Below are 25,205 nucleotides of genomic sequence, written 5' to 3'. Positions count from 1 at the left end.
CACTTTGCAAAGTATTTTCACATATGTATCATTTGTCCTACAGTCTTCCTAAAATGTGGACAGAGTAAATATTCTTAATATCCCTGGTTTTCATACTTAAAAAAAATAACCTGAAAATCCATGAGGTTAATGGATTTTTTTCCATAAATAGATTACTCAGTTAATAAGTAATAAACCAGAACTCAAATCCAGATCTCCTAACTTCTAATGAGATGGGACCAAGTCTTTTGAAAAAGATGCTGATTGTTGTAAAGGAAGATCCTTGGTTCTAAAGTTTCTGAAGTTGAGGCCGCCCTGGGAGCAGGCCAACCCCTACGTTTTAATTGCTGGCAATTGTGTGATTTCTTACTGCCCTGGGTTCAGAGTACACCATAATTAAATAGCAACAGTTTATGTTCTATTTTACAATCTTTAGTAAGAGCTAGGAGTGTTAGAAGAATAAAGTAGCGTTTCAGTAGGAAAGACAGAATTGCATTTGGTTGTGTTAGAAGAATAAAGTAGCGTTTCAGTAGGAGAGACAGAATTGCATTTGGTTAAGTATTTAGACTCAGGAACCATGTGGCCTGAGTTTAAATCCGAGCTCTACCACTCCTGACTGTGTGACTGGTCCCATTATTTAACCTCTGTGCCTCTGTTTTCTCATCTGCAAAACGAGGATGATGACGCACCTGCCTTGTAGGGTTGTTACGATGATCGAGTGAATTAATGCTCTGACAGTGCCTCAGACTCAGTGTGGGGTCTCCTGTTGTCAGCGGCTCCCTTGGAGTTGGGAAGGACTGCAGGAGCCAGGGCAGCGGAGGACGCGCTGCAGGAGAGAAGGTGATGATGAAGTAGGGGAGGGACAGCCGGCCTCACCTGCAGGTCTGGGTGGAGGTTCCTGAGTTTCAGAGGACCAGGTTGCTTCTAAAGGAGTCTGGCTGTGCCTTTTAACAGATCTGGGGCCAGAGCTGCCTCCTGTCAGGCCCTGCTCCATAGAGACTTCATGTCTGGTGGGCAGTAAAGCACCAGCAGCCCTTTCCAGCGTCGTGATGAGAGCTCAGAGTTTGAACTTCTGACCCCACGTGAAGAGATTCCATGTCTGCTTTTAAAAGAGGCCTTGTGGCTTAAGCTATGAAGATAGTTTTGAGGGGCTTTTAAAATCCCAGGTCATCTGGAGAACTTGTCTTTTGGGCTTTTCTGTTTAGTTGGCCTTCACCATTTTCAGTAGTGTCCTCGACCAGCTTTATGTGTATCAAGTTCCAGGAAGGCTGTTTTCATGCTGAGTTCTGTTTCTCTGCCTCTGTAGATTTGCCCAGAGCAGGGTTAGATGCCACCCGGGTGTCCTCCTCTCCTGTCTGTTTATGTCCTGTGCACTCTTCTGTCCAGCTTGTGCCCATTTCTCACTTCGGTCACTTAATGTACCTGTGATGCGTTCACTTCTAACAGCTAGGATCTTCTTACGCTTCTCTTCATAATTTAAATCTTACCATTTCCCAGCTTGTGCAGCACTTGCGCATGTGTACATTTTGACACCATAACAAGGTTTTCAGCTCCCCATGGGCAGGGTCCTTACCTGTTGCCCTTGTACCCCTTCTGCGTTTGCACCGAGTACCCTGTTCACCACCCCACACCTGAGTGCTTGTCCTGAAACACGGCTTGGTCCTTCCACCGAGGTCTGGGAAGCCCTTCCGTGGCCAGTACAGGAGTCCCCGGCCGGCCCCCGCCTTGCCTCTGCCGACCATGTCTTGGGCGTTGCCCTGCCCCCTGCTTAGAACCCAGCCCCTTGCCCCCTGCCCTGGTGCTCTCCTCCCCTCCCCACCTGGGAGTTCCAGTCATCTTCCAGAGTGAGTTATGGTGACCACGTATTTAACACGGCCAGTGCGGGATCCTGCAGGAGCTGGTGAGGGACTGAACTAGGGCAGTGACCTCAAGGGAGGGGCGGGGTCGACAAGCTTGCTTCTCTCCAGGTGGAGCGGAAACACAGGTGAGGAGGTTGGAAATGTGGAGAGGTTACAGTTGATGAGAGCGGATCAGGGGCCGCAGTAAAGGCAGCAGTGAGTGTGTCATTGTGTCAGAGATCACCGCATCTCTTCACATGCCACCACGTGCAGGTGTTGCCTTGTTTACCCTTCACAGCAGCCTTGTGAGATCAGTACTTTCTTAAACCCCGTTTACAGGTGACGGAACTGGGGCTTGTGAAATTCTTGGAAACAATCTTGCTACCTTCTTTCTGTGCCTAAAGTGTGAAAATTGGGCCTGGGGCTGTAGAGTGTATAGATTTTTAAGTAATATTAGAACATTTATAGTCTTACTCATATTGATAACAATTATAGTTAACTTGCATTTGAATGGCTCTAGACAGTGCACACTTAAATTACCCCCAGGCTCTCAGCTCTTATACCTACTCAGCTCATAGTTTAGCTGCCTGGCCTCCACGGACCATGAACTTGTCATCTGATTCAAAGACGTTACATTTAAAATTCTTCAAATAAATGTAAATGAGATTTTGCCCTAAGAAGAACGGTGAACTGCTGACATCTTTGTGGAGAGGGTGGCGTCCATGATGTAGTGCCTTATGGAGAAAACTGGGCAGGTGTGTGCAGACCGGCTGGAGTGGGGTGTGAGGGGTGGCGGTGAGAAGGGACGGAGCTGACTGGGTGTCACAGCAGGACTGAGGGGCTTGGTGACCGAGCAGGAGGGAAGGGTGAGTCTGCTGTTTGAAACTAGGAGTTTGTCAGAAACTGTAGAGTCTAAATGTAGAGACTGTTTGGAATAAAGATGAATTTTGTTTTAGCTCTGTATGCTTTGGAACCCTTTCCCCCCATTCTCGCTTTTTTTCCAGCATGAAAAAGAGGGAAAAGGTATCCAATCGTTCATATAAACTTTTTTTTTTCTTGCGGTACACGGGCCTCTCCCGCTGCGGAGCACAGGCTCCGGACGCGCAAGCTCAGCGGCCATGGCTCCTGGGCCTAGCCGCTCTGCGGCATGTGGGATCTTCCCGGACCGGGGCACGAACCCGTGTCCCCTGCATCGGCAGGCGGACTCTCAACCACTGCGCCACCAGGGAAGCCCCATATAAACTTTTTTTTGTACCAGAGTAGTAAACATACGGATCTTATTACTTCTGTGGCCCTTTGGGAATTATGTGATTTTTTTTTTGTGTGAGCTAAGTTTTTTGAATCTTGTTTCAGTAGGAGTGAATTAATACAAAATTAACCTCTAAGAAGTTCTTTAGTCTGGTCCTACACGGAAGAAAAAGATGGATTTTCAAAAATCTATTCGTGAGAAAGACTGTATTATACAGTGGTGAGCATTTCTGGAAACTGGCTTTGAGCATCCCAGACAGTGTGACCTGAATTTGAAAGAAATAAAGAGGCCACTAGTCTTGAGCCAAAATCATATAAGCAAAGAAAAAGCAAGTAGTTGCCCAGGATTGTGGGGTAACTGTAGGTTTTGGGCCAGGAGGTGATGCATAGTTGAACCTACACTGTATAGGCCACACTCCAGGGAACACTTCCCTGGGAGCAGGGCCCTGGCACCACCCCTCCTAGGCCTGGGACCTCCAGCAGGTCCACCTGGACCTGGCTGAGGCCCATATGGACCAGGGCTGGGCCTCTGTGCATGGTCAGCACAGCGTGGTGGCTGAGGACTGCAGCAGGGCTGCTGTCGGGGGAGAGGGTTAAAGACACCCACTGGAATCTGAGGCCCCATTTAAAGGAAGATGCGTTTGAGTTAATCGTGTGCCTGGGCTGATGGAGGAAAGGACTTAGGACCCCAGTCCTGTGTGGGTATCAGATGGCTGCCATTTACGGTTTTCTAGAAGGAAGCTACAGTTTAGCCTCCTTAATTTGGAATGTTTTAAACACTGTTTTTACATACAGTAAGATACAATCTTTTTGATGTATAGGTCTGAGTTTTGACAGTGCATTCGTGTCACCACCTGCCCAATCAAGATAAAGAACGGTTCTGTCACCATCCCCTAGATACACACACGCGTGCACGCGCATGCACACGTTCCTCACGCTGCCTGTGTACAGTCAGCCCGGCCCCACTCTCAGCTCCTGGCTACCACTGGGCTGGTTTCAATTCCTATAATTTTGTCTTTTCCATGCTGTCATGTAAATGGAATCGTACAGTATACAGCCTTTAGAGTCTGTTGCTTTCACTTAGCATAATTAATTTGGAATTTAAAAGGAAATGTTTTGAATTTTAATAATCACAATGAGCATTTTAATTAGTAATAGGAAATCTTCTAGTGCCTTCAGTGTACTGAGAACCTATGGATCACAGTGTACTTGGAATTATGAAAGCTGGATGTCAAGAAAAATTAGTCACTAAATGCGTATAATTAAAAAATTTTTTTAACTTCTGCACTGTATTTTATCAGTGCTGTACCTCATATAACTGAGTCTGGGACTTAGGAGTCTTAATCTGTACTGAAAAAAAGGGAAATATTGTTTTTTAAAAAAAGAAAGCTAAGTTTAATTTTGTAAATTTGTATTGAAAGGTAGATGCTGTAAAAGTAACCGTTAAAAAAAATCAGGGTTTTTTATGCTGCTTCTGTGGCTCCTTCTTCCAAAATAGTCCTGTAATTAAAGCTGAAACATTGTGCAAAGATGTGTTAGCGGTTGCCGCTCCCTCTGTGAATGAAGAGCAGAAGGCAGAGAAGTGCTCCTGGGGGCAGAGGGCCTTTGGCAGAAGCCAAGGAACGTTTTCATAATGAGTTAGTCAGAAATAAAGGTCGTTGAGAATGTCCAGGAAGTGGTGGTGAGTGCCAGGCAGGCTTTACGAGACAGGAAACACTTAGCATGTTGGTAAATCATGTTAGCACATCAGCAAAGCCATGTCAGCAGTTCTAGGATTGGAAATTGTTACCATGGGGAAAAGCAGCAATTAGGAGAGCAATTTCAGTTAAAAATGTAAAGATTGTTTCTTTAAATTAATTCTTGAGTTGTTCCTCTGTGCCTGTATAGCAGAATCTAAAAGATAACTCATATAACGGGGAACATTATATTTTTTAAAACTTTGAAATTCTTAAAAAAGAAACCATTAAAGAATGTAAAATTAAACTGGTAGAGATTTTAAAAAATAGAACAGAATCCACTCATCATGATGTATGAATTAAAGAAAATCCTGGCAGCATGTATGGTGCAGGTCAGTGGTTGGGAACCCAAGTGCTGCTCTAATCCTGCCTCTGCCATTTTCTGATGTGTGACCTTGGGTGCATTACTTAACCCTTCGCCTCAGTTTTCTCATCTGGAAAATAGGTTTTAATAGGATTGTTGTATGGGTTGAGTTAATACATAAAAAGCCTAGAACATGCTTACAAAATAATAAGTGTTACAGAAGTGTTAGTTATTATTAATATATTCCAAATTCTCCTAAAGAAAATCTTCCCATACTTGTGTATGTGATTATCAAAAACCAAATGAAAAATCATGGTACATTACACAAAACACATCTTTCTGCAGTAGACTGTTAAAAGAAAAAACTCAGAACTAACATTTCCCCCCTTGATTTTCACTTTTTAGAGTGGTGAAACCAGAACAATATCTCACTTTCATTATACTACCTGGCCAGATTTCGGAGTCCCTGAATCACCAGCTTCATTTCTCAATTTCTTATTTAAAGTGCGAGAGTCTGGCTCTTTGAATCCTGAACACGGGCCTGCGGTGATCCACTGTAGTGCCGGCATCGGGCGGTCAGGCACCTTTTCTCTGGTGGACACTTGTCTTGTTCTGGTAAGTGACCTCGTTTCAGTCTTCTGTACCTTTTTATTGTTTCCACTGGCAGAAGTAAGCTCGACTGTCAGGATCCCAGAACTGTGTTTTTCAAACTTGAACTTCTGCCTTCTTTTAGAAAAACCAAAAACTCTCATTCACATCTTTTCAGCTGCCTCTTGCTGTGACTGGTGGGGCTGCATCCAAGATAATTCTAGAGCTCTCGAAGGAGACTTTTCCTGGTAGCTTTTGTTACCTAAATGATGGGTCCTCTCCCCCGCCCTTCTTATTTTTCAAACATCAGTTGGTAGATAATATTGAATTATTTCTTGCCTTAGTTTCCTTATTTACAAACTGCAGAGAGTGAGAGTATTCTCCTCCCAGGACTGTCATAAGAATTAAGTGGATGAGTGCATTTAGAACACTTTCTAAGCGCTCGGTGAGTGTGGGTTTTAATATCATTCCCTGAAGTTCCTGTTGTGCCCGAGGGCTATGTTCTTTCTCCACCAGCCTTCCCAGCCCCAGCCTGGGTACCGGCCTGTGCCTTTCCTCCCTTTAGGTTGATGGGAGGGTATCTTAGCACGTCTACTGTGTTACCACTCTGCCTAATATCCTATACTTCAGTCAAAAGCGGCTTGTTATGTTCACTGTGACGTGTTTAAGAACTCTAAGCATCTGTTCTGTTAATGGTAAATACTAAAACTGGATCGTGTGTTTGCCTGTTCCCTGCCAAATTTAACTTCAACAGCTGTTCTCTTTTCTGGTTGGGGTGGGGGTGTGTGGATCCAGCCCCAGCTGGTGCAGCGGCCCCACGGTGTCCTTGTGGGTCTGGCTGTTTCCACCTTTCTGCTCCAGCACCCTCAGGTGGCTGCCGCACACAGACATGAAGGCGCCGAACGAAAAGATTTACTCCTGCCAAGACGTTCTTAAAAAAGAAAGGCACTAATCTCGATGTATTTATCCTTACATTAAGCCAGAATGGGCTATAAATCCTCCCTTCGACCAACCACTAGCCAGAGTGAATGAGATTCCTGTTGGTTGGAGCCAGCTGTGAGTTAGCTGAAGGGCCAGGAGTCCTCCCTCTGCTGCCTGGATGGGGCAGACGGGCAACCTGTGCTGACTTGCTCTTAGCGGTTTTCCTGTACTGCTTCTCTTTCCTGGACTCCTAACAACAAAAGGCTTGAATAATGTTTACCTTTCTTGCAGATGGAAAAAGGAGACAATATTAATATTAAACAGCTGTTACTGAATATGAGAAAATACCGAATGGGGCTGATTCAGACACCAGATCAACTCAGATTTTCATACATGACTATAATAGAAGGAGCAAAGTTTATAAAGGGAGATTCAAGTATACAGGTAAACTGTGTATCAAATACGATTTGCGTCACATAGCTGCACTCTGTTTATGCATGTGTCTTCTCCCTTCCTTCCAAAAAAGCATGTTTACATTAATGTGGTGAATCCAGCTGGCCCCTAAGATTGTAAAGTGTATGCCACCCTCCTCCTGTGTACCTCAGCCTAATGTTAAATCCTGCCTGTTACTCAGAAGCCCAAATGGGGACACAATTTCATTAAAGAAAGTAAGGTTCCTTGTAAAGGAGGGGTTAAGCATTTCATCATTAAAATAACCAGAAAATTTAGCTACTTTTGCCCCATTAAAAACCTGATCTGGAGTTATACAAGAACACTTAGTTTATATCATAGGTATTTCATCTTTTATAACAATGAGCAAGCAACTTGAGTACTTGCAGCAAACGTAATGAAATTTCAGGAGAATGTTATTTTTCTCTGGTTGGTGGCTGTATTCTCATGAAGGTATTTTTATTCCACATTTGTAAAAGCTAAGTTCAAAGACTGATTATCAGAAATCTGTGTTTATGTACTAACGTAACATGTGAAATAGAAAAAGAAGTAACAACAGACACCCGTTTCTTGTCTGAACTGATCATATGGAATTGGACATAAGCAGGTGGAATTCTTTATTTTTCTCTTACATGAACCATTTGCTTCCTCTTCAGCTTCTGTGATTACTAGCCAAAGCAGGAATATTCTGAATAAGCCCTCCTTTATAACTGAGATCACACCATCTGTCAAGATGGAATGAGATATAAGTAGTTAAGTGTTGTATGGATTACACAGACATTTAAATATTCTTAAGAAATTTTATTTATCAGCTGACTTTTTTGTTCTGATCATTGGTGTTATTTTAACTATTCAAGACAATCTGTTGTATTTATCAATAAAAATTTTAAGTTTTATTTAAAAGATTCCCCCCCCAAATCTTTAGCATTATAGAATAATTTTTTTTAATTAATTAGATTATTTATTTATTTATTTTTGGCTGCATTGGGTCTTCGTTGCTGCGCCTGGGCTTTCTCTCATTGCGGCAAGCCAGGGCTACTCTTCTTTGGGCTTTTCATTGCGGTGGCTTCTCTGTTGCAGAGCACGGGCTCTAGGCGCATGGGCTTCAGTAGTTGTGGCACACAGGTTCAGTAGTTGTGGCTCATGGGCTTAGTTGCTCCGTGGCATGTGGGATCTTCCCGGACCAGGGCTTGAACCCGTGTCCCCTGCATTGGCAGGTGGATTTTTAACCAGTGCGCCACCAAGGAAGCCCTCTAAAGAATAATTTTTAATGAAGAGAAATGTCAGTCTGTGAAGTGCCTGGTATGTGAAGATTAAGCCCATGAAGCACAAGACCCTCTTCCGACGTTACCTCAGATGTTCAGGATTAGGAACAGGTCTCTCTTTAATCTCGGCTTGTGTCTGCCAGTTTACATGCAGAGGTTTTCCCCACACACTTCTGTTGCTTCCTTGCTAATTTTCTGGCTGTTCTTACAGACTAACTCTATGGAACGTGTGCTGTCCTTTGGATACTATCCCTTGCTCCACCTTAATGTTTTTTCAAGTTTCGTTCCTTTAGTTTTAGAATATATATGTGCTTCCTGTGCAGATCGTTTTCCCCACAGAGATGAGTTTTATGGACGGGCTTTTGTGTGGTATGTGACAGTGCAGTTTGTGGCTCGGAAGAACTTCTTCTCCCCCAGTTTATCTGGTGCGGTGTGGCCATCAGATCTCTGACTCAGCACCTTTATCCCTCATTCAGACAGACCCAGGCGTCCTCTGCCTCCGTCCAGATGGGATGTTGGAAATGTCTGTATTTTTCAAGTGCTCAGGATCAGAAAGCCTGTTACCCTTTGGGAGGGCTCAGTTTCCACAGAAATGATCTTAGCAAGGCTCTAATAATTTATATGGTGCTGTGAAATTTTTAAAATTTTAGATAATTGATTAGTACATATTGAGTATAAAAGAATTCAGAGAACGTGAAAGTATATCATTTACAAAGTAGAAGTCCTCGATAACTCACCCCCCAAATATGTAACCATTGAGGCCTGTGTGTATTCTTCCAGGACTGCATATTTATGCATATGGGCTTGTTTATTTTATGTAGATATTTTCTCCTTCTGGAACCCCGCTGTCTAATGCTGGAGCCACGTGTTCTGTTGAGTGTTGAGATGTAGCCAGTCTGAATCAAGTTCTGCTTAAAGTATAAGATGTACAAATATAGGGAGAAAAAGTGTAAAATATCTCAGTAATTTAAAAAATGTTGATTATATGTTCAAATAACAATATTTTTAAATGTTGAATTAAATAAAACATCTTGTCAAAATTCATCTTTTTTTAAAACGTGGCTGTTAGACATTTTTAAAGTTATATATGTGGCTCGCATTACATTTCATTGGACAGTGCTATACTAGAACCTTAGCTTAGACCAGAAGTCTCAGAGAAATAAATTTCCCTGAAATCTTAAATCATAAAACTTTATTGTTACAAAGATCTAGAGTTACTTTGTTAATGTGGATACCCCAAGCTGCATGACTCTGTCTCATGTCCCAAAAAGTGTCTCATAGGACATACAAGGATGTGATAGGCAGTTTATGGACTTGTCTTTCTCTCCATACATCTGCCTCCTCCCCTTTGCCTCTGATTTTTGGGGAAAATTAATATTTGTAAGAAGAAAGAAGGAAGCTTTTCGAGTGTGAGTTGATGGCAGTGGGGTGAGGGATGCCATCTTTCCAGAAGCACCCATGCTGTGTAAGCTTCATCTCTGGTTCTTTTTCCTAAAGGGGGCCTCTGTCTTAACCTTCAGTCTTAATCTAGATTTACGGGATACAAGTGGTGTTTTCATTATTGGCTACAGTTTCATGTTAGTTTTCCTGTGAAGATTTCTGGCATATGTGGATATAAAATGATTTAGAACCTGCCAGGACAAAGAAGAGCTGTTAATATTCACATCTAAAGTGACTGTTGGGCTTCCCTGGTGGCGCAGTGGTTGAGAGTCCGCCTGCCAATGATGCAGGGGACACGGGTTCGTGCCCTGGTCCGGGAAGATCCCACATGCTGTGGAGCGGCTGGGCCCATGAGCCATGGCCGCTGAGCCTGCACGTCCGGAGCCTGTGCTTCACAACGGGAGAGGCCACAACAGTGAGAGGCCCGCGTACCACAAAAAAAAAATAAAAAATAAAGTGACTGTTATCTGAAACCAGTAACTGTGTTTGTGATGATAATCACATATAATACACAACTAATAAAGTTATAAGTAAATATATACTTTTAACAAATTACAGTGGGTTTCGAGTTTTTAAATACATCACTTTACAGCTCCTTCGAGGGGCTTTCTTCAGTGAGAAATGGGGGTGGGGTTGCGGATGGTGTGGGGGCATTGCTCCGTGAGTGCGGTTCAGCTGAGTGTGCAGTCGGGGGAGGTGAGCAGCCCCGTCTGCTCCAAATGGGAGCCGAGGGCAGTGCTGGGTCCCTGGCCTCACAGTCGGCAGCACCGGCAGCACTGCCGAGGCAGGTGAGCCTGGAGCCTGCTTGTCGGGTGTGTCACAGGGGGGGCAAAGTTGAGTGAGTTTGCTGCCCAGAGACCTGGCAAAATGACATTGCCCTTTGTTTTTTCTTTTTAAAATTCACTAGCATTAAATCTCCCTTTCTCCCCCACCCTCCTGCTGACTCTTCTTGTTGACAGATTCTGGATTTGTTGCATATTCTGGGAAGTGGTCCAGTAAGACTTGGTTTTTGGCATCATCTTGTTTATTGACATTGTTGAGTTTTGTCCAAGTATAAGGCCAAGTTGCTGTAACTAGATCTGTGAAGAATTGACCAGCATGCATTCTGGAGACAGTTAACATTTTTGTTGGATACTTAAACTATCTGGTGTCTGACACTGATGATTATTTCCGAGATGCAGAGCCTTGTGAGGGGTTCAAATTCCGACTCTGCTACTCGTTAGCTGTCATCTCATTAGTCACAACAAGTCCCAAGGCAGGTCACAGTCCTGTTTCATTGGAGGAAGATAGGCTGTCTCTTCATCTTGGTCTGAATCCTGCCTGATCTGAAGTCCAGGAGTGCTGAGGAGTCTTCCCAACCCAGTGTCCAGCCAGCTGCCTGGGCTGCTGGTGTACCTGGTGGGGACAGTCAACTTGAAGGCCTCTGGCACTGCAGGAACCTGCTGGGAGGTCTCATCATTGGCTCTCCACTAAACTGGACAGTGGCAATGAGCAGGGCACAGTGGGTCACGTTCAAGGGCCATCTTGGTCACTTTTCCAGAGCACATGCCTCTGGATTAGGAGACAGCACAATCTGACTTTGGCGAAGATCTTCTTACTAAGACCAATATTTTGGTGAGGTTAAAGTCACTACATTTTATTAAGATTATTGTATTCAACTACATACTGATGTGCATCAATATTAAATGCTTTATTATTGGGACTTCCCTGGTGGCACAGTGGTTCAGAATCCTCCTGCTAATGCAGGGGACACGGGTTCAAGCCCTGGTCCGGGAAGATCCCACATGCCACGGAGCAACTAAGCCCATGAGCCACAACTACTGAAACCCGTGTGCCTGGAGCCTGTGCTCCACAACAAGAGAAACCACCGCGTTGAGAAGCCCATGCACCACAACGAAGAGTAGCCCCCACTCACCGCAACTAGAGAAAGCCCATGCGCAGCAATGAAGACCCAATGCAACTAAGATAGATAGATAGATAAATTTATTAAAAATGCTTTATTATTATTAAATATTCAACTTAAAATAGACGTAGCTAGAAGTGGTATGACAAAACACGTTTTTCTTTTTCATTCATATGTTAGCATCACAGGGTTTTCTTAAGTTAAATATAGAATTTCAGTTTCATAAATTTTATTTAAGGAAAGTCAAAACTTTAGTGTTTGCATTTGTTTCTCATTTCCCTACTTAGAAACGGTGGAAAGAACTTTCTAAGGAAGATGTATGTCCTGTTTTCGATCATTCACTAACCAAAATAATGACTGAAAAATACAACGGAAACAGGATAGACCTAGAAGAAGAAAAACTGACAAGTGAAAGGTATACAGGACTGTCCTCTAAAATGCAAGATACTCTGGAGGAAAACAGCGAGAGGTAAGGTTACTGCAATAACAGTGCTTGAAAAGATGAGACTTTTATTTTAATAAGTTCTGTGGATGGGAACTAATATAGACCCTTAGTGTATTGAATTAATGTAACCATTTATTTATTACTTAAGGGCATTTAAGTAGTATGTAATGACATCATTGATCTCAAAGAAGCTAATACTTAAAGACGGAAACCTGTTGGAAAATGGCTTAACACAATACTTATTGAGTGTAAGAGTTAATATAATTAGATGCTAAAATGTGTAGTATGATGCAGAAAACAGTATGAATACCTGCCGTTTGTACAGTTATATAGTGTTCACGCTACTGTTACAATGTAATTGATAATATGCCTTTAATACCATTATGAAATAATTAAATGAATATTTCAACTTCTGTTATTGGAAGAAAAAAATATTTTTCAAAAAAAATCACATAAAATGCCCTATACTTTTTGAGTTTTGAATCCATATGAATGTGTAAACTCTTCAAGTTTTTAAATTTGAAAAATTACGTTTCTCAGGCTCCAAATATCTCACACATTATGAAGCTGGTGTCCTGAGGTGTGAGTCTCTCAGAAAAGTGAATGAGCTCTTTTACTCCCTCTCTTCAATATCTCTGAAAGACTTTTTTTCTTTTCTTTTTGTCAGGTATGCTTTTTCTTGTGGAAAATTTTATGCTGTAGTCATATTTGTTACAGTGGGATCTTGGGATGTGCTGTGAAAATCGTTAAGGTCTCCTATACATTATAGCTTCAGTTCTGTATTTCCCCAATATAAAAATTGCCTGAAATTTTATAAAAGGTAGCGTATTACAGTACATAGTAAGTTGCTATATATCATATTGAAGAGTTTATTATGACCTAGCAGTGCTACTCCTTGTGTGTGGCTTCAGTGGTTTAGACTACAAGTTAAAGCATAAAGTTGTTTCTTCTTCTACATTAGATTTGTTAGTTTTAAGTCAGGAAATAATACTGGGAGCTCTGTATCCTTTTATATATTTTATATATATTTTGCCTGATCTTGACTACAGTGTAATTTGTTTTATTGGCAGGTACACACATACTTGTTATAGTGAATTTTCAGTCTAGAGAGTGAATTCTGAGTAATAATTTTTGCAAGTCATTGTAGGAAATATTCAGGTAGAGTTCACACAGCTGGAGATACCTGTGTGTGTGATAAGTTAAAGTGAAAAAGACATTAGGAAGACTGCAAAGCATATGGAGATGAGCAAAATATAGTCCCCAGGCTGCTAATACACTTAAGGGACAAAATAAGAACCCAGACTAGCAACGTAAATTATTTACTATAAATGAAATGCCCTAGGATGAGAATAGAAGGACTCTAGAGGGTGAGAGAACCAGAGAGAAGAGGTTTTCTTAGTTTAGAAGGAAACAAACTTGGAGAACAGCAAAAAGAAAAACATTTGGGCAAGAACGAGGTTGTACATGGCAGGAGAACACGTGCTCTTGTCTCTTGGGTGTGTAACTAGGAGTGGGATTGCTGGGCCACATGTGGCCACTCCGTGTTGAGCATTTTTTGGCCAGTTTTCCAAGCGGCTGCATCACTTCACCTTCCCACTAGCAATGTCTGAAGGTGCCAATATTCCCACGTAATTTAACGAAGATAAAATAATCTGATATGTAGTCCATATTCAGAGTTCTCTAATTATAAAAAAAAATCCACCTTAAAGCTTTACAGAAAATAACTGTACTGAGATATAATTTACATACCATAGAGTTCACAAAATTTAGAGCGTACAGTTTACTGGATTGAGTATATGTACAGAGTTTTGTGGCCATCGCCATAATGTAATTTTGGAACATTTTTATGATCCCAGTCTCTATAGCTATTTAAAAAAATAATTCAAGATCTGATCCAGGATCATGCATTGTATTTGGTTGATGTGGTTCTTTAGTCTCCTTTAACCTGGGACTGTCCACCACCTTTAGTTTTCCCCCATTGCTGGACATTGCAGCTTATAGATGAGTTGCCTTTTAGGATGCCTCACAATCTGGATTCCTCTGATTGTTTTTCACTATTAGATATAGGTTAAACATTTGGGCCAGGAAAAAAGCTGCCTCTTAATGTAGTAGATGCTGAAAAGGCATTCAAGATTTTTAATCAAGCCATACCATCAGAGCTGTGCTTCAGAATAATTACTGGGGTGTAGTATTTACTCTGAAGGCATGGAAACTGGTTAGGCTTTTGCTGTAATATAAGCAGTAAGTGAAAAGAGGAGATGGATTTTGTGAGATTTTTTTTTTATTAACTGATTTTAATAACATGACATAAAACCCCTACACTTTATATAATTGTTATGCAAAATACATAGATGAATACTGTCTTCTTTTAAAAACATAAATAAGATGTGAAAATAGGCAAGTTTCCATTAAATAAGTGAAAAAAATTTTAAAGTTTTGCTTTCCATATCATTTGGTGTTATAAAATGTTTAGCTTTCATCAGCTTCAGGGTTTGTGTTGCTCCCCAATTTTTCATATAACTGAACTCTCAAATCTGCTAGCACCCACTGAATTGATTCCACTCTGGATGGTAAGGCATCAGTTTCTTCTTGCAAGTTTTTCTTTGCTTCTTCTAGCATTTCTCATGTTTCTTCTTGAGGATGGCTAATGAAAACATCACCAGTCTGATGAGGTGTCATTAAGCAGTCCTCGTCTGCAAGCATGATGTCCTAACAAGCATCTTCTGAGTTTGGGAGTTGTTTCTTTTTTACTTCTGTTTATTCCTTCAGCTCTGTGATTCTGCTTGTATTCCATGCAAATCTGTATGTCTTTTGTTGATTTTCAAAAGTAACATTGACATCTTCTGCTGCTGTCTTCTTCATGGTGGCCGCCATCTTAGGCTTGTGAGATTTTTTTCAAGGGAAAAAAATAGTAGTTTTCATGTTGCCTTCAGCCATTCTTTGTGTTGTTCCGGGACCATGATCCCAGAGTCAAAGAGCTTCCTTTGGAACAAAAATTCTGTATTGAATAGGAAAATGGGAGCTAGAAAAGGGATGGGCAGACAGCAGTAGGCACTCACACAGCAGAATATTCAAGGAAATGTTAACTATAGGGGCCTTTGTGAAAAATCAAATATGAACTCCAAAGGGGATCAGATGCCTGGGAACCCTCTGTCTTCCCTCTGCTGCTGGCTGGCTAGCAAAGAAAGAAAAAATACTGATACCATGCTTCCTTTCAGGTCCTACTAAAAATATTCATTTACATAAAACTGTACCAGCAATTGTCATTGAATTACCTGAGTGCATCTCTGGACCATTTAGAGTATTGAAGCTTTTCCCCTTTTTGTTCCAGTGTCTGAATGAGTTGAGGAGTGGGGGGGGGCGGGGGCGGGGGGGCTGTGCTCTGCCTGCGTGGTTGAGCCCAGCCGTGCTGATGTGCTCTTGTTTGTCGACAGTGCTCTGCGCAAGCGCCTTCGGGAGGACAGGAAAGCCAACACAGCTCAGAAGGTGCAGCAGATGAAGCAGAGGCTGAACGAGACCGAACGAAAAAGGAAAAGGTGGTTATATTGGCAACCTATTCTCACTAAGATGGGGTTTGTGTCCGTCATTTTGGTTGGCGCTTTTGTTGGCTGGACACTGTTTTTTCAACAAAATGCCCTATAAATAATTAATTTTGCCCCGCAAGCTTCAGCACTGGTAGCTGACAGTGTTGTGTGAATCACAGGGGTTCATCTGTTAGCAGACTCCTCAGACACCAGGCGGTGCAGTTGACTAGACACCCACAGAGAATTGGGGTGTGCAGTCCCCTCAGCACCCCAAGGCGCTGCCCACACTGTACCCGCTCCCTAAAATAAAGACTTGAATGCTTCTTAAGAACTGGTACATTTTCAACTGTATTCATACATGTTAAGTGTAATATTTCACCTGACCAGACTGAGAAGTCCTTTATCACGAGGATTCGTTTTTGGAGGCTGTCTGGATTTTAACCTGCACTTGATATAAGCAATAAATATTGTGGTTTTATGGACATTATTACTGGAAAGAAAATGACCTTTAAGTAATGCGTGTAATGTATAAATGTACTTGTTCACATGGGCATCAACATTTTATATTCTTAACCATTGCAGGGTAAATATATTTTATAAGTACCTATTTAATCTTACTTTTGTAGTTAAATGTACTTTTTAAAAGCTCAATTTGAAAAAAAATCTGTTACCACAAAAAAAATAATAAAGTGTATGTTGATTCAATTGTACTGGATACATTTTCCTGAAGAAAAGTTTGATATGAGCAGGTAGAACTCTGAATAAGCAATTTTTACTATATATTTGCATTTCTTTTATGTTTTACAGTTTTCCCAATTTTAAAAAGAAAAAGAAACAAAAATTTTCTCTAAAAATATCTTTGAAGGAAAATTCTCCTTACTGGCGTAGTCAGGTAACAGTTGGTCAAGACTTTGTAAAGAAACTGGTTTCTGTAAAGCCCATTATTAATACTGTTTATTTTTCAGGAAAATTTCAATGTAATTACCCTAATTTATAATTGGGTAAACCATAATTTAGGAAATAAAAATAACGAGCAGCATTTTATCATCCATGATTTCAGTTTATTAGACTGAAGTTTTGCAGTAAAAACTTTTTTAAGTTCTTTCTACTTCAATAAATAGTATAATGATGTTCAAACCTACACTGTCCCTTTAACTTCTTAATGGGTATTTTTAGAGCATATTGTTTAATGGATCTAACTGCTCATTTGAGTGCTAGCTTTCTTCAGATTGTAACATTCCTTTCAGTGTTTAACTTGTTTTACTTAAACTTTAAATAGTTGTTATAAATTTATCTGCTGAAATAATGAAAACACATTATTTCAGCGGTTTTCAAACTTTGCTTGTTGGATTTCTAAGGAGTCACCAGGAGGTGGTAGGAAGGACCCTAAGCTGCCAACCTTTACTTCCAGCAGATAAAGTAGGCTGTCTCTGCTTTATCCACTTTACATACTAGGTACTATTGCTGCACGAGGTTTAATTATTTTCAGCGGGCAGTGATCATTTAAACAACAGTTTGAAAACCTTCGGTATAGATAGACTTTTGAATTGGTTTGAATAGCCTTCTTGAGTGGGTTGAGTTATGCTGAGAGTATGAGAGCAGGACGCAGGTGGTGCTGTGTGTAGAGGACAGTTTGTGTCACATGTGCCCACGCCCTGCTCAGCACCACTGTGTCCTGTAACCTTTACATGGAAGGAGGTAAGAAGGATGTTGCTGTGTCTGCCTGCATCACCCCTGTGTTCAGGCACCATGACCCTTACATTTTAGGTCGTTATTGGTTTAAAATCTTTCTTTCCAATTTGCTGTGGTTTATCTTTGCTAAAATACAGTATATTACTCTGCAAGTCAAATACAGGTAGACCTATTCAGTTCCAACCGTGGGTCGCCTTGCTTTCAATAAAAGGCAAAGACTTTATGGGAAACACAAGCTGATAATGATACCCTTGTCCCCGGGCAGGGTGGACGTGCTTCGTGGGGCTCAGTGCTTCAGCTTTGCTCTTTCTTCCCGTCCTTCTGGAGATGTTTGCCATAATGTATTTTATTATTATTATTATTTTTTTTTTTGCCATAATGTATTTTTAAAATCACATCCAGTGATTTTTAAGTGTCCGGTGTAGCGGACACTTGTTGATAAACTTCTGCTGCTGCAAACGTTAGTCATCTTTCCTCTTCCAAGCACATCCCTGAGGAGAGCATGTTAATTTTTACCAGGGATTGTGTTTTTGGTGGGTGCCCTATACTAATTACTGAAAATGCATGGCCACGTGCCTGACCTTTATTAAAGAAGGCGTCTAGTCAGAGGGGCAGGCCAGGCGGGGTCCTGCCCTCAGGGAACAGCAGAGGAGTCGGCAACCACGGTGGGTGTGCATCTTCCCAGAACTTGTGTCTGTAGGTCTTCGTGATGTTTTCTAATTAGAACAGATGCTGAAAATCAGTTGTACGGTTTGACTTCGATGAGGTGCTGGTATTTTCTTAATAAAAAAGCCAGAAGCTTTATTATTTTTAAGAAAGACTATCTGAATTAATACCTAGTTCATTTGTGTTTGTATCTGCTCCTGCCGATAAACGGACAGCACCCCTGATTCAGGACCGTCTTTTCTGGCTGTACCAATGGGCTCCGTACTCATTTCCACGTGCAGCCAAGCATTTTATGCCATCCTACTACTGATTTTTATCTATGCTTGCATGTGTAGAATATCTACAAATACAGTTCTCCATATTAAGTTTATCCATATGTAGCATAAAAATGATGTAAAAGTGCATAGAGAACTTTGGTAATGTACAGACCACTTCCATGTTTAGATGTTTTATATATTTGCTCAGTCCTTATCCTCTTCTATATTTTTGGTCCATTTCATGATGTATTAGTATTTCTACCAAGGAATGAACAAAAAAAGAGAAAGGAAGTTAAAAAGTTGATTTTTTTTTTTTTAAATAACAGGTGCATCAGAGGAAGGAATTGTGACCTTCAGTTAATTTTATGTACACTTGTGCGTGTCCCCTTTGTTGCAAATAAACTAGAATTGATGGTTTGAATTAAAAAAATACATATTGGTTTAAAAAGTAGTTTCTGGCATGGAGCAGTCCTCCAGCTTCTGTATCAGTTCCATCTTTGCTTTCAGTGTCCTTGACAGTGATGGTTGTTCCCACTTAGAGGTCATTTCCGTGGTGCCGGGCATGGTGCTGGGGCTTCCCACGTGTTCTCCTGGTAACCTCACAACAAGCCCATGCAGCAGGTGGTGGTGTTGCTGAGCCAGAGTCAGCCTGAGACTTGACCTTTCTACCTTCTCTCCTGTTGCCGTCATTGAAGACTCTCATGTAGAGTGTATTTTAGAATTAAATTCTCAAAGAAAGATTTAACTTCTGAAAGTCGTTCCCCTCTTAGAAAAATATCTCTGACTAGATTCTGTGTGAACAGACACAGGCTAGAACCTGATTATGTTAGAAATGTTTTATTGACCGTTGTATACTCTCTTTTAGTGAGTACATTTCCAGAGTGACTGCCTGGTTATTGTACAGATTTTAAAATCTAGTCTGCCTTGATTTTTACTTTCAGACACGAGTCTTACAGAGACCTTTAAAATGCAGTATATTGTAAGCCTAATGCCATTATGTCTATCATCCGTTTCTCCATATGTCCAGGCAAGAGTCTAAGAATCACACCTTCCGTCAGCACTGACTTATTTCTGGTTCCAGCAGGTCCCTGTGGGTTTGTTAGTGGGGTAGAAAGCGTGGACAAGGGCGGGATGGCTGAGGTTAGGACTCCCATGTCCATCCCCTGCTGGAGCTGAGTGCCTGGCAGGGATGGCGTGTTCTGGGCTCCCATTTCTACATCACAGCTATTCAAGTCTCTCTTACTTCAGGAAACCCTTATTTGGTGTTGACTTATCTAGATGGTAGTCATCTTATAAATAAAGTTTTGGAAAACAGAAATTCAGTATTTTTTCACATAATAAAATTAAGTTCTTTTGACTTAAAATACAGGTCTTGGTCGTCCCCTGGATGATTTATTCTGGAGTTGACCTGTGTCTTTCATCTTTTCCCTAGTTCATTGGTTTGGATTTGATTCCATCTTTCCTTGTATCTGTCTTCAAAGCACTGTTTCTGGGACAGCAGCACCCACAGCCCCTACAACAGCAGATAAGTTAGAAATGCCAGGTGTCCTCTTGTTCTGCTGAATGTGGATGAGTGATGTCATGTTGCAGAGTACTGCCCCGGCTAAGCAGTGACTCAGCCCGAGGGGCTTTTAGTTGGGTCGAGCGCTTGTCTTTATCAGTAACAACCTGACAACGAGAATTCTCAAATGCTATGACCGTCTCTGTGCAGTCCAGTGGCAGAATGAAAAATCCAATCATTGGTACTCTTTCTGTTTGGGTTTTATAATTTAGAGTGGAATATGGGAATTTTAGGATTTAGGGAGGATATTACTTGCAGAGTCTACTTTAATACTATTGTCTGGTTTTCCATCACATGATATATTGGGGGAGCTATAAGGAGAATGGAATGGGAATTTTTTTCTTTATGGAGACCATTTTTTAAAGAAAAGCATCAATTCTTTATTGTTGCTCTAATTTGGCATAGATTTTTTAGACATATGATGATGTTGATATTTCAAATTACTACTATAAAAAACCTGAAGTTATTTTGAGTTTGGTGAATTCGGGATTTTCCCACTGGGTAAGTTGATGTTGTCTGTAAGGCAGTGAGTGCCTTGCTCACCTTAGAGAAGTGTGTGGGACTCTTTTCAGTAAAGCAAGGATGAGTATCTGGTGGCAGGAACTACTTCGGTGTGGAGCCAGCCCCTGTCAAGACCTTTTAGTTGTTCTAAGGGGTAGTTCATCCTTGCTGAGTGTGTCTTTAACACACTGCTGGGGAGGCAACACCTGCCGGTTCTGCCAGTCAGTAGATACACCTCTCCAAGGTGCATCCTGTTACCCGATTTTCAGACGAGAAAACTGAGTCAAAGAATAAGTAACTTGCCCAAGGTTGTACATCTAGATCATGACAGAGCTGAGATTTGAACTCCAGTCTGTAGAATCCCAGTAACTCCAGGCCTCACGCTTTCCCATTATGTCACACGCAACCTGTTTTTATGGAATATTTAAATGGAAAAGCATTAGACAGCTACTGTTACCCATTAAAATCCAAAATAACCCTCTTTATTTTTTAAGTGAAACAAATCAAAGTTTTCCTCTCCAAAAAATTTTGTGGAACAGTTTGAACTACCACTGAGCCAGAGTAATACTGGAACATCAGAGCACTCTCTAAACCAAACCATTATTTCATTCACTCTGACTGGATCAGTTCCTTGGTTTTAACAAGGGGACTTCTGAAGGTGTGGGAAACACATGCATATTTTGCAGCACTCAGGGTCAGTCAGAAGCTCCTTTCCTCACATCAGCCACTTTGGTTCAGGCTTCTCAGGTCCCTTCAAGAAGCACCTGTGGTAGTTTCTGTGACCACAGGCACCTAACAAGAATGCTTCCTTGGTGTCTGGACATTTCTCTGTCAGTGCTGGAAATGAGACACCAAGGAGCCAGCAGTCAGGAAGAAGCCAACTCGTAGTATTGGGGATTTTGACTAAATGTTTTGGATAAATGTGTGGGTGTGGTTTATATCTCCCATTTATACATGTGGAGGCACAATAATGACCAGTATTTAGATCTGGGTTTTTTTTTTTTGTCAGAGCAAGGGAAGTTGAGGGCAAATACCAGTTACCACCTCAGAAGTTCAGCTATTTGCAAATATTGTGAAATAACATTAAAAACTCGCCTGCCCTTAAATTAGTTGTTATTTCATCTCTCTATCACTTGTTTAAACTCTCATTTATCTTTACTTTTTGGCATTAAAGTACAATAAATCTATCAATTATTTTATGTCTGTGTTTTCTTTTAATACTTAAATCATGTCACTTCAGTTCTGTATTTCTGTGATCATTAGTATTACCCTTCAGGACAAAAAGCATGCTGCTAACAGTCCATGAGTTAAAGATATAAGCCAACTTTATGTTCATACATTACATTCATAATATTTTTAGCAGTATGATACAGTGGAGGTCCAAATTGGATTAGACTTTTGCATTGAATTCCAAAGTATTGGTAAGTCTAGCACGTACCATAAAATCTTGCTAAACTGTTGTGGGTACATTTTTTTTTTTTAACTGTCTGTCAGTATAGCTCACATGGAGGTCATTTCTTGAGTAATACAGGATGACCTAAAAAAGTTCATAGTTATTAATTTTTGTAAAAGAGTGAGAGTTATGGTGCTTTAACATGAGTCTACCTCACACCACCAATTCTGTTTGAAAATCAAGCACATAAGCAGTTTTACCAAGGTAACAGCAAAGCACTCAGTGTGATTGAGTGTGATGTGTTGGAATGTTTTTTGGTTGCCTTTTTAGTTCATTGTTAGTCCTTTTATGTTTGTGTGTATCTGTGTATGTCTGTGTGTTTGGTAAATATGAATTGAATAGATGACTTCTTATTTTATATTTTAGGCCAAGATTGACAGACACCTAAATATTCATGACTTGAGAATATTCTGCAGCTATAAATTTTGAACCATTGATGTGCAAAGCAAGACCTGGAGCCCACTCCGGACACTAAGTGAGGCTTGATAAGCCTGTAGATTGCCTCACATTTGTCTGTTTACAAAGTAAACCTTACATCCAGGGAACGAAGAGCACCACCAGCAGAAGACTTTGCAGAGCCCTTTCATTTGATGCATTGTTAAGTTTTTTAATGCGTGTGTGAAATGTAGAGAGATGTAAAAGAAATAAATTAGGAAAGACTACTTTGTATTGTACTGCCATTCCTACTGTATTTTTATACTTTTTGGCAGCATTAAATATTTTTCTTAAATAGACTGTGTTGGTTTGTGTGCATTATCTTAGGACAGCTCTGCTTCAAATAATGAATGTTTTCCTAAGGGTTTGCTCTCAAGTTTTTATAACGAGCAACTGACATTTAAATTGATTCACAACATTGGCCCCTTGGTTTTTTAAGATGTTTATTACCCTATCAATATAGGTTAGGTGAATGCAACAAAAGAAAAGTTATAATATCCCTTTTGTTACCTGGAAAAATATTAATATGGATAATGGTATTAAATCAATTTTAGATAAGGACAGCAATTCAGTGCAGTTTTTAAATCACAGTGTTACTCTGTCCTTGGAGGTTGTGCTTTCCCCAAACACCTCCTGTTGTAAAGAGACCAAAGGTTCCTTCCTGAGGGGGCATTTGGCCTCTTGACTGTCTAATTTCCCGACCATGTGCTGGGTTTGGGCTCTGAGTCCACTCAGTCCTCAGTCCTGGTGATACTCATCCAGAGACACTCACGTCTACGTCATGTGAGCATCACCGTAATGTGTGACAACTACTGTTGGTTTTGTTTTGACAACTGAAAGTTCTGCAACACCATTCATTGAATAATCTATATCATCTTTAACAAATTTAATGACTCCCCTTTTCCTTTTTGCCTTGTTGTCCATGGGGTTTTAGTCTATTTTAGGAGTAAGCAAACATTATTAATCCCTATTAAATCTTTCCTAAAGAATGCATGGAAAGTTTGTTGTACCACAAAATACAGCAAGATAATCTTCCAGTGTGTCGACAAAGCTTCTTGAAAGCGTTCTCTGTACTCAGCTACCTCTATTTCCTGACTTCCCGATACTGTCCCCGAAGATTGTGACTTTCTCTTGCGTCACTCCAAAAATGGCCCGTAAAGGTTGTCTTAGCTCATGCTGTACCAAATGCAGTTGACACTCTTCAATTCTTCCCTCAAATGACTTCTCGACAGCAGAATGAACTCCTTTGAAGCTTCTCCGTAGACTCAAGTAAGACTTCTCTCTGGGTTTTCTCAGTCCTTCTGCCTGAGTCCTCCTCTTCCTCTTTTCTTTTTTTTTAATTTTAATTTTATTTTTTATTGTGGCAAGAATACCACACGAGACCTACCCTCTTAACTTTTAAAGTATACGACACGTTTATGGTACTGTTGACTGTAGCTACAGTCTGTCCAGCAGACATTAGACTGTTCTCATCTTGCTTAACCGAAACTTTATGCCTGTTGATTAGTATCTACCCACTCCCCCTCCCACCAGCCCCTGGCAACCACCATTCCAGTCTTTGACTCTATGAATTAGACTCTTTTAGATACTTTTATGTAAGAGGAATATCCAGTGTTTGGCTTTCTGTGACTGACTAGCTTGTTTCACTTAGCGTAATGTTCTCAAGACTCATGCGTGTTTTTTAAGGCTGAGCAGTATTCCATTGTCTGTATATACTACACTTTTTAATCCATTCCTCTGTCAATGGACCTTTAGGTTGTTTCCACATGTTGACTGTTGTGAATAGTGCTGTAGTGAACTTGGGAGTGCTAATATGTCTTTAAGATCCTGACTTCAGTTCTTTTGGATAGATGCCCAGAAGTTGGATTGCTGGATCATGTGGTGGTTGTATTTTTAATTTCTTGAGGAACTTCCATACTGTTTTCCACAGCAGCTGTACCATTTTGCACTGCCACCAACAGTACATGAGGGCTCCAATTTCACCTTATCCTCCCCATCACTTGTTGTCTTTTGTTTTTTTTGATAATAGCATCCTTACAGTTATAAGGTGATATCTCATTGTGGTATTCATTTGCATTTCCCTGATGATTAGTGATGTTGAACATTTTTTCATATACCTGTTGGCCATCTGTATGTACTCTTTGGAGAAGTATCTATTTAAGTAAGTCCTTTACTCTTTAACTGGGTTAGTTTGTTTGCTGTTGAGTTGTAGGAGTTCCTTATATATTTGGAGACTAACCCTTTATCAGATACATGGCTTACACATATTTTCTCCCATTCAGTAGGTTCCCTTTTCACTCTGTTTCTCTCCTGCCTGACTCATATATTGGAATTCCCAAGGTCTCGTCTTTGGGCCTTTGGTATCAGCATTGGAGGATCTCATCTTTACCCAAGTCTTTATCTAAAACCTCTGTGCTGACTACATGCAACTTCTTCGACTCCTGGCCAGACATCACCGCTGAGTTGTACCCATACGTCTAGATCCATGAATGGTCATTGCATTAATTCCTTAAGCTCCAAACCTGAGTGTGGTCTCTCTCATCCCCATCTCATCTTCCTCCCATGTTTACCTGGTTATTCGGTAGCATATGCCAGAAACCTGAAGTTCATCTTCAGTTCCTCCACTTAGGCTCCACATTCAGTCAGCTCACCAAATCTCTCCCACTGCCTCGCTTTAGCTTATACCTTCATTGCATGTGGGGGTGATGGCAGCAGGCTTTCCTGCCATTCCACTCTGCCTCACAAGTGATTTGAAGTAAAGATCTGGTTTTACCCTCCTTAAAATTCTCTGATGCCACCTTAGAAAAATTTGCCTCCATTTTAAACCCCAAAGCCCCCAGCATGCTGTTTGCACCATTTCATCTTTTTGGCTGCTGTGTGTCCATTTATATATTTCTTTTTCCCCAGTTTTATTGAGAAATAATTGACATACATCACTGTATAAGTTGTACAACACGATGGTTTGATTTGCTTATACGGTTGACCCTTGAACCGTGCAG

The 25,205-nt window shown here is 40.9% G+C and overlaps 1 protein-coding gene and 1 pseudogene across 1 annotated transcript in view; one reads left to right on the top strand and one right to left on the bottom strand.

Moving 5' to 3' along the window:
- PTPN2 (protein tyrosine phosphatase non-receptor type 2) overlaps positions 1-22,505 on the top strand; it is a gene marked incomplete at its 5' end in the record, with an annotated part of 75,760 nt that extends 53,255 nt beyond the window's left edge. The window contains 5 exons of the mRNA XM_024763703.1: positions 5,511-5,720; positions 6,906-7,058; positions 11,960-12,141; positions 15,552-15,653; positions 22,138-22,505. Coding sequence (XP_024619471.1) covers positions 5,511-5,720; positions 6,906-7,058; positions 11,960-12,141; positions 15,552-15,653; positions 22,138-22,159 — 669 coding nt within the window. The remainder of the gene's footprint in view (positions 1-5,510; positions 5,721-6,905; positions 7,059-11,959; positions 12,142-15,551; positions 15,654-22,137) is intronic.
- LOC112412185 (prefoldin subunit 4 pseudogene) lies at positions 12,161-15,452 on the bottom strand (annotated as a pseudogene).
- Positions 22,506-25,205: the final 2,700 nt, after the last annotated feature.

The sequence above is a fragment of the Neophocaena asiaeorientalis genome, unplaced genomic scaffold, assembly GCF_003031525.2.
Source record: "Neophocaena asiaeorientalis asiaeorientalis breed wild unplaced genomic scaffold, Neophocaena_asiaeorientalis_V1.1 scaffold110, whole genome shotgun sequence".
NCBI classification, from domain to species: domain Eukaryota; kingdom Metazoa; phylum Chordata; class Mammalia; order Artiodactyla; family Phocoenidae; genus Neophocaena; species Neophocaena asiaeorientalis.
This window is presented reverse-complemented; position numbering and strand designations above follow the sequence as displayed.